Source organism: Micromys minutus, assembly GCF_963924665.1.
Source record: "Micromys minutus genome assembly, chromosome: 1".
Classification (NCBI taxonomy): Eukaryota; Metazoa; Chordata; class Mammalia; order Rodentia; family Muridae; genus Micromys; species Micromys minutus.
Genome location: NC_137969.1, coordinates 142,020,884 through 142,030,891, shown reverse-complemented (window position 1 = coordinate 142,030,891; position 10,008 = coordinate 142,020,884). Strand labels below are relative to the sequence as shown.

General features: G+C 44.0%; 1 protein-coding gene across 1 annotated transcript in view; it reads right to left on the bottom strand.

Annotated features, from left to right (window-relative positions):
• Nucleotides 1-7,636: 7,636 nt before the first annotated feature.
• Nucleotides 7,637-10,008, bottom strand: part of RUFY3 (RUN and FYVE domain containing 3) — a 73,278-nt gene continuing 70,906 nt past the window's right edge. Inside the window, exon 18 of the mRNA XM_080923067.1 lies at nucleotides 7,637-8,897. Within this exon, the coding sequence (XP_080779193.1) occupies nucleotides 8,745-8,897 (153 nt within the window). The 3' untranslated portion in view covers nucleotides 7,637-8,744. The remainder of the gene's footprint in view (nucleotides 8,898-10,008) is intronic.

Here is a 10,008-nt window from a genome sequence, read left to right as displayed (position 1 = left end):
GATTACTTAAGAGTGTTTGTTACTAGAATGTATGAGTCAATTTATTTATCAAGTTCTGATGTATTGATATGAGAAGAGATGGTTTCCAGGTGTGTTAAAAAAAAATCAGTAAAAAAGTGGTTTAGAGTTGGGGGTGGAAACATGTAAGCTTTTAATCCCCACAGTGGAGCAGTGGAGGCAGAAGTGGGCAAATCTCTGGGCCAGCCTGGGCTATGAGGTGAGACTGTATCTCAAAAACAAAACAAGCCATGGCTTAACTAGCCTAACAGTTACTACTTAGATGGAGATGTTCTCATAAGTAGTTGAACAGACCATGAGAGTTGGTGTCTGGAGTTATGTATCTATTAGGGTGTGAGCTTTTCCTCTTTCACAGCTGGCCTCTGTTTGCTGTGGAACAGATCTGTATGTGTGTTGGCATTACGTGGGTAAGCCTGAAGGGATGCATCATGGCCTCTCTGGAGGCCGAGTTCTCTAGAAAGCAGGTTGTAACACTGGGGAGTTAAGAGCTGACATTCTTCAGGATTTCTCATAACCTTAGACCACCGAGTTAGTGAGTGTGGATAGAAAAGTGTATTCACTGGAAAAGAATCACATCACTGAATAAAAGTTCATCATAATCCTAGCACTCAGGAAGCTGAGACAGGAGGATCACAAATGAGTTCAGCCTGAGCTATAAGAAATCTTGTGCTGTGCCCTAAACTTGTAACTTTTTAAAGGACAAAAAACCAAGGCAGGATTAGGGGGTATGGCGTGTGCCTGTGGTCTTCTGCTCTGCCCGACAAAGAGCTACAAGGAGAAAAACGGAAGAAAGTGATGGAAGAGACTGAAACCCAGTGTCTGTCCCCCTGTGGCTAAGATGCTCCTGACAGCTACACTGTGGGGAGAGGGGAAGGAGTGTAAGCCACTGCGTGTGGGTGACGCGCCATGACCCTGCTTGCTGGTCAGCATAGCATTCATTCCTGTTAGCATCCTCTGCTCAGCAGGGTCGGCAGGATTCATCTGGAGATTTTCATTGTACTTGCTACTATGTCCTATAATTTAACACACTATTTTGTGTGACTATCTGGGAATGGGAAATAATTCATCTTATTGATGGAAGTGTGAAGTTCAAGTTCCACAGGCTTTGGCACTAGGACTTCTCTGACGTATAAATACTGATTTCCGATGAGAAATTATTTTTATAAGCTAGGTGCTGATTAAAGTGACTATAAACTGTATCTGTGTGAGTGCTATTGGGTGTGCTAGCTAGTGGGTTCTCTTTAAAGAGACCTGGCTGCACTGTCGTTCCCAGCCTGCTGGGGGTGTGTCTGGTAGCTCTGTGTTCTTGGTTCTGGGGTTTTAACCCTTCCAGTGTTTTTGTCTGAATTCCAGTTCTGCAATGGCAGTTCACGTCTTTGTACACTCACTGCCTCTGTATGTCATCTTGGAAGTTTGTCTAGTTGTTTTTGCCTAAGTTTAAGATTGATTTTCACTGGGGGTTAGGTGATAGGTCTTGATGGGAGCTGGATTGATGGCGTTTTGGTAGAGAACAGCAGTAAAGGGTATGCACTGGTGAGTCTGCTTCCCACTAATAGACTAGCTAGTTCTCAGACCTTCCCACTGCCAGCTTCCTAGGCAGACGGATTTCATCGTATCTTTAAGCAAATACTAGACATGACTTCATCTAAAATTACGGATTATGGTTATACAATACTGACTTTCTTATGGCATGTATGCGCACATGTGAGTGTGTGTATTCCATGTACAGTGGTACGTATAGTTCAGAAGACAACTTTCAGAAGTTGGCTCATCCTATGCTGGGATCCAGACAGTGAACTTCAGTTGTGGGGTTTGTGCAGCAAGTGCTCTTACCTGTTGCGGGAGCGGTCCTGCTCAGGGTTTAATAATGAAGATGGGGAGACATCTGTATAGAACAAACCTATCAACCTTTTTGCTGAGGGCAGACTCCTGGGCTAGCCATCTAGACTCCCCATGACTCCCTGTACCAATCTTGACCTGCGTTCACTGTCTTCCCTGTTCTCCCAGCTCTGCCTGGCCCAGCCCAGCCGCAAGCTCCTCTGTTACCAAGGCACCTTTAGCAAGTCTTCAGAGACCAAAGCTTAGCTTAGCGATGATTATGTTTAAATTGCTTCTGCTGTTTAGCTGTTACAATGCTGAAGTGAATTACCATCTACAAACGTGTCATTTTTATAGACCTAATTTCTCAGGGGTGAGTGGCACATCTTAAAGCTCTCATGGAGTAGTGTAGTGAACCCGTAAGGCTTTCTCCATAGCTTTGTCAGCAGGCTGCATTCTCTGCAAGCCTGGTGTGCAGAAAATGCCTGTCCTCTATAATTAAAACATTGCATTTCTTTTTTTGTGACATATCTTAGCTTTTCCCTATTTTTCTTTCTCCTAAAATAAACCTTCACTAATGGACAGTCACTCCATATAGCCAAAAGTTACCAGTTTATGATTGATTGTCATATACAGTCCTGTCCACTAATTTTTATTTAAATTTTTTAAAGCTTTATTTTATGTCTGTGAGTATGCTATAGCTGTCTTCAGATACACAAGAGGATGTCCGGTCCCATTACAGATGGTTTTGAGCCATGTGGTTGAACAGATGTGGTTGCTGGAAATTGAACTCAGGACCTGGAAGAGTAATCAGTGCTCTAACCACTGAATTATCTCTCCAGCCCTTTATTTTTTAAGACCTAGTGTCCCTGCAAGGTTTGGCATATGCCTCTAATCACAGCACTCAGGAGACAGACAGGATCATGAGTCTTTGGCCAGCCTGAGCCACACAGTGAGACCCTGTCTTGGTACAAATAAGCAAAACAAGAAATAGAATCTCTGTTGCCCAGGCTGCTCCCAAATCCCCGAGCTAAGGTGATTGTCCTGTGTCAGACTCTTGGAGCTGGAGCTATATAGGTCTATACCACCTCTTGGCATCTTCTTTTCCTTCTAATCTAATTTAAAAAACCTAGATTACAATTCATTTACATGCGTTTCAATAAGCACTTCTCTTAAAGGAAACTTTAGATTACTTCCTAAAAATGCAGTTATCTGAAATGTAAAATTAAAACTTTGAGCTATGACTAAATAGTCCTCACTAAAGTGGGCTTTATGTCTGCTTTGCCCTGAGATTTTTTTCCAAATGAAAATTTAAAGCATTCTTGGCATTTGAACTGCCAGTATGCTTTGTACTCAGACAGGGCTTGCTACCTGAACCACTCAGCAGTGTCTTTCCATGCTGGTCCATCTACCAGTCTTTCTCCAGGTGCCTTGTGCATAGTTGACTCCTTAACTCCTCAGGGTTTATGGTAAGTAGTTTTCTTGAAGGAGAATTTACAGGCAGGTTAGATGACAGTGTAGCCTTTGACGTTTGGTTGTGGTGCTGTGGTTCGGTTAGTGTCAAGAGCTGTAACATTTTTTTTTTCTTGTGCAGCTGGGATGTTTGGCTCATACATTACTTTTGCTTATTCTAGAACTTAATGCAGCCCACTCAGTGTGTATCCAGTAGTTGGGGGAATAAAGTTGCTACAAATAAAACGAGTAAGCCACTCTTGTGCCTTAGCTTTAATTTACTTTGTGATTAGACTATCTCAAGGTATAAGTCTAATTGCCCTGAATTTTATTAGATGCTGGCATACCTTTTTCCAAAGTGGTTATCCTGTTTTTCTTGTCTTTTGTGTGTGGTTTGAAAGCCCGTAGGCCAAAGATCTTTTGATACCAACTTCAAAACAAAACACCTTGGCTGTCCTGGATGTCACTCTGTAGACCAGGCTGGCCTCAGACTCAAGATCCCCTTCCTCTGCCTGCTGAGGGATGAAGGGCATTTGCCACCACCACCTGGTTTCCAACCATTTTGAATCAGTTTCTCCCACTGAGCCTAGAGCTCTCTGGTTGTTAGATTGTCTGGCTCCCAAGCTCCCAAGGATGCTCCTGGCTTCTGTCCTAGTGCTATGTCCCGCGCAACCATCTCGCCTGCAAGAACGACGCGGCACACGAAATAGGATCCTTCTGCGGTAAACTTTAATACTCTCGAGAGCCAGCACTTGTTACACGTGACGAAGAAGACCAAGAAGACAAACAAGACAAACAAGACGACGAGACCAACGAGACGACCAAGACGCCCCGAACTATCTAGCCCGTCCCCTTATAAAGGGATCAGTCCTTGCCTTGGACGCGGAGCCCCCTGATTGGTTGAAACTCATCAGGCCCTATGACGCCACGGGAGAGGCAGAACTCAAGGAGTGGAAAGTTACCCAGCACGTGCGCACATGACTTGTTTACTGCTAACTCCAGCCGGATGTCAGCACCATCTTGTAATGGAGAATGTGCAGGCGGCGCCCCACAGTGCTAGAATTAGAGGTGTGTATGGCCACACCTGATGTACACCTGAGTTTTTAAATGGCTGCTCTGGTCCCCTTATTTTGGGGGTTCATGCACTTCACCGAGTGGGCCATTTTCCGAACTTGTTTACTAATTTTCATGGAAAAATTATCACACAGTACATTCTGATTAGCTTCCCCTCTCAACTCTCAGATTCTCCCTTCACCTTCCCAAATCACCTTTTTGTCTTTTATTAGACTACAAACAGGTATCTGCAAAATAATAAAATTTAGAACACTAACGAGAACAGAAAACGGACACAAAAGTCCTAAAGAAAACAGGCAACATAGACACCCACACTCACAGACATAGAAACCTGTAAAAGCAAAATTGGAAACTAATCAATAAGCAGATCTCTAAGGGAAGAAAAGGTGAGATTAAAAAGCAAACAAAAAGCCAAAACAAAGCTTGAGAAACACTATTTAGAGTTTGTGTAGAGCTGGCTGTCTACTGAGTGGTGGAGGTGGGGGACCCTTTAAGTATGGCGGCAGAGTGAGACTGTTGGAGAATATTGTTTCTTTTACAAGAAGGTCTCAGTTGGAGAGTTTCTGGGTTAGGGATCTATTTCCCCTCTCAGCACTAGGACCCCATCTGGCTTAGAGTTGTGCAGGCCAAGTGCATGCTGCCATGGTCTGAGTTCATAGCAACCTGTATTTCTTGATAGGTTTTTCTCATCTGCTGGTTTTTCTTTGAAGACAAGTCTAATATCTGTATATTGTACTGAGTTTTCTGGTTGCACAGTTAATATTTAATGTTTATTGGAGTTTGATTCTTTTTTTCTCCTTTTCTTTTTTGGGGTGGGGGTGGGGGTTCAAGATGGTTTTTCTGTGTAGTCCTGCAAACCAGACTAGTTTCAAACTCAGACCCACTGCTTCTGCCTCTTGAGCGCTAGGATTAAAGGCTGTGCCCTACTACTGCCCAGCTGAGTTTGGTCTGTTCTGTGATAGCAGAATACCACAGATCTGAGCTGCCTTCAGATTTGTTATCCTGTCTTTAGCTTCCGAGTGCTAGGATGTCAGGTGTGTGCCATCACCACCATGAACAATGACTGAATTCCTCTATTGCCCCTTGTTGTTTCTGGGTTTTGTATCTTTATCAGGACATCTCAGTGAAGTGATTCCAAAGACAGTTTGTGAGCATCATAAACTCTGGGATATCGTTAAGAGTCAGGGTCACGGGGTTACTAGAGCCTTAAAACTGTTACTGGAGAGAAACTTTCCCTAGAAGGTATTAATTAGGTCATCTCCAGCACAGCAAATAGATGGGGACAACAACCATAATTGAAACCTTTAGGCAAACTTGAGAACGATTGTGATCACTGGGTGTGGTGGTGGTGGTGGTACATGCCTTTAGACAGCCAAGCAGGGCTACACAGTGGTGGAGGAAGAGGAGGGAGAAGAAAAAGATCTAGGGTATGTGGTATTTTATTGGGGTTTTGATTTGTTGCTTTGTATTACTGATACTGAGCTGCACGTGTGTATTGGACATTTGTGTATCTTTGTGAGAAATGTCCTTCCAAAGCTGCTTTACTTTTGTCATTTAAATACTATGTGTTCCAGGTATCAATCCTTTAGCAGATGTCTTGGTTTATTTACTATTGCTGTGCACATGACCAAAGCAACTTGAGGAGGAATGGGTTCATTCCACTCACACTTCCATAGAGCAGCTCATCATTGGAAGCAGTTAGGGAGGGCAGGAGCCGAGGCAGGTACAGACAGCACTCAGAATTGCTGCTCACTGGCTTGCTCAACCTCTCTTAAGAGCACTCAGGACCACAGCCCAGGGGTGAGACCACGTCCAGTGGGTGGGGCCTCCCATTTTAGTTACTGAGAAAAATGCCCCACAGACCAGTCTTATGGGGGTGTTTTCTCAATCCCTTGTCTCAAATGACTACAGTGTGTCAAGCACACACTTGCAGACATTTTCTGTTTTGGGGGTCTCTTCACTCTGCTGGACTTGCATTTGGTCATCTGCCTTAGGCATGCACACTACATGCACAACTAAACTTAGTGATTTATCACTGCTGGCTTTTCTTTAGTTGCCTATGTTCTTTCTCCAGTTTGGATCTTCCAGGTAGGCTTTGGTCAGCTGTGCTCATCTCATACAAGAGCTAAGTTTCCCCAACACTTTGTGATGAGTGGCACCTTCTCTGATAGGGGACCTTGTATTTAAAGGTTTATTTCTAGGCTGTCTATGCTTTATGACACTATCATTTTGACTTTGTTACTGTAGTCTTAAAGCACTGAAATCAACCATGGGACCTTTAGAGTTATATTTTTATAGAGTTGACTAGGGAGTTCCTTGAAATACTAATTTTAATGAAGTTTTTTTTCCCCGATTTTGGTAGAAAATTTGGATTTTATGGATTTTTTAAAAAAAGATTTATTTACAAGTACACTGTAGCTGTCTTTGGACAAACCAGAAGAGGGCATCAGATCCCATTATAGATAGTTGTGAGCCACCATGTGGTAGCTGGGATTTGAACTCACGACCTCTGGAAGAGCAGTTAGTGCTCTTAACCACTGAGCCATCTCTCCGGCCCAATTTATTATTTTTTTTTAAAGGACCTTCCTATGCAGGTCAAGCCTGACTTTGTGACTCCTCTGCCTTAGGCTTTAAATGTTGGGCCTGGCTCCTGTGGTGTTTCAGTAGTGATGTTTTAGCTTATGAACATGGCTAATTTCATGTGGAAGAAAGATCCTGGAGTTTGTACTGTGTAAGTTGCTGCCTCTAGTTAATCTCACTTTTATTTGGTTACTATTTGGATACTGTTACTAAATGTTAGGAAGCAATTTTTTAAGAAAGATTCCCTAGGGATAATTCTATATTTGCTTTTGGGATGGGGGGGTATAAAATAACACCCACAGATCTTTGGGGCTGCATGGAAAGGCAGAATGACTCTTCCTCATACTAATGAGAACTTTTCATGTTGCCCCTATAGACGGTGCCTGAAGCTGCTCGCTCCTATAGGTGACTAAAACCAGTATGAACAAGGATAAAAAACGTTTTCCAAAAAAGAAAAGGATGGAGGCTCAGTCGTTAAGAGCAGTGGGTGCTCTTGCAGGGACTGAGGTTTGGTTCCCAGCATCCAAGGACAGCCCCCAGCTGTCTACCTCGGGTTCCAGGGGAGCTCACCTCTGGTCTGCATGGATACACAGAGGCAGAACTCAAAGAGAAAAAGACAACCCACACAACGGGTTAGAATTACTGATTTTATTTCTCCCTGACTTTTAAACTTGAGCTTCACCAGCAGGTCAGACTTCTGAAATAATGCCTTTCCCAGGCTTTCACCCTTTACAGGAGACAGGATTTGTTGCCAGTTTCACCTCAGAATCCCAAACCTGCATAAAGTCATGTTTTCCCAAGTCTTAATTGGAATCAACCCAGCAACATAATCATTGCTATTCAACCATTTCTGTCCATATTTTATTCAGCGTACTCCCACTTTTCCGCAAGGGTTTATCACAAAGATGTTTGAATATTGTCTTTTTCAAGAATCCTGCCTGTCGCTTCTGATCTGTAGCACAGAATATGGACTTCTCAGCAAATAAACAGTGTAAGAGTGTGCTGATTGTCCTCAGCCTTTAACAAATCCGAGCTGATGATATGTGTACCTGGCTTAGCTTTACTTTAATCTTCTAATTGCAAGACAGAAAACCCCTGTCCTTTGAAACCTGTTACTGTCCTTTATGACTCAAGAGGGGGCGACTGGGCAGGGGGCAGTGCTTGCCCTGTGGGAGGGATTCTGAAGGGTGCACACACTTCTGGAGCCACTGCTGGGAAGCAACCGGTGTTCTTGTTCACATAAAGAAGTCATCTGGTTCTGAAGTTATGCATTATGATATTGTTATCAGTACATTCAGAATTTATATTACTCTTGATTCCTTTCCCTGAGCTTGGGTTCACAGTTGGGTAAAGAGGTAGGTCCTGGGAGCTGAGGAAAGCAGCCGTACCGGAGTGGAGCGGCACTTGTTTTGTCTGCCTTCAGAATGTGTATAATGCTCCCTTGAGGGCTGCGGTGGAAAGGGGGCCTCACTGGCTCGCAGCACTTCTCCCCTCAGCCAGAGCCCAGCTTTATCACTTCATACAATTAAAGATGCCCAAAGATACGCTTATAAGTTCTCCACAATGGGCTGGTTTAGGTGTTGAGGGAAAGGCTCAGCAACTTTTATTTACACACGCATTAGAGAGGATGAGCTAAGGTCAGAGCACCACCAAGCTCTGCCTTCCCCTCTGACACCAACCTGGTTTACTTCTATCTTTCCTGCCAACTACAGTTGGTTCTAAGGACTGGGTTCCAGGGCATCTTTCGTCTAACACTGCCGAGGCCTGGCATAAACACTGTAGCCTGCTCTTGGCCTCCAGTCTTAGGATGGGCTGGATGGGCTGGTGGAATACTGCTTTATCAGCTGCTCATGACAAGGATTACACACTCGCTCAGGCTTGATGCTTGAAGGAAGAGGCAGCTCATTTGTGGTGCAGGCATTACAGAAGGTTCCTCCACAGTTCTCACACGTGCTCTGCAAGAGAGGAAGGAGGAAGATTAGGAGAGGGTCACAAGACCAAGCTAAGGACAGAAAGGGTCAAACAAGGAACTGCTCGATGCATAATCAAGTATGGAATGGCTGCTGTGTGACAAATGACCCTGACCAGACAGGTCACAAGGGAGTACAAGGTCAGCTATTAGATCTAAATGAAGTAGCATGGGTGTCCCAAAAGTCAAAAGACAAGGAGCCCCTAGTCTCTGGAGTACACTTCATACTTTTGGATCCTACTTTTGGGTAGGGCGATTCTAAATGCTAGCAAATATCTGAGTGTACTGAGACTCACTGAGGGAGTCTTAAACAACCAGGCTTCAAAAGTGTTCAGTGTCAACTCGGTTCCCAGAGCACCGATAAGCGTAATGCTTCCCTCTGGTACTCAGCACTTCTGTGTTGCTAACTGCCTGTTTCTAGGGAAGCTAGTCTCCATAAACATTCAGAACCTCCGGCAACTAAGCAATGTGCTGCTACAGTAGTGCCGTCAGGGAACCCGCAACAGGACCACAGCGGTTCTGCATAAAAAGCTTCAGAGAATGACTCCGGTGAACTTTGTTTTGGAACATGTATGAATTTCCAACCATGTTCACTTGCTACTTGGTTCTGCAAATCTGCTACAGCAAACTGTAATTTTGTTAAGATCCAGCATGATGTAACCAAGAATTTGGGCACATTTCTTATAGTTCTTCAAGTGTTTGTTTGTATATTCCTTTGAACATGACGGATACTTCTGTTAAAAAGGGCCAGTCCCAGCCAACCAGGATATTTGTTCTTCCTGATCTAGTCTGTCACTTTCCCTATGCTGACATGGATGGGACCTAGTGGGAGAGCCCCTCTCTTCTCTTCCAGCACAGCAGCCTGAAGGAAGTGAGGCAGCGGTCTGCTTTGTTAGCACTCCTCGGTACACGGACGGGACGATGTGCTGCAGCACTGGGCTGGGATGTGGCTCATTGTAAAGCACTTTCCTAGTCTATGCCAGGGCCTGGATTCCATCAACACAAGACAAAACTAAACATACACTTAGGCCAGGTCTCACACAGTTATAATAGAAAGTAAAAACAAAATGACGGAAATATATGCTCAATAAACACTA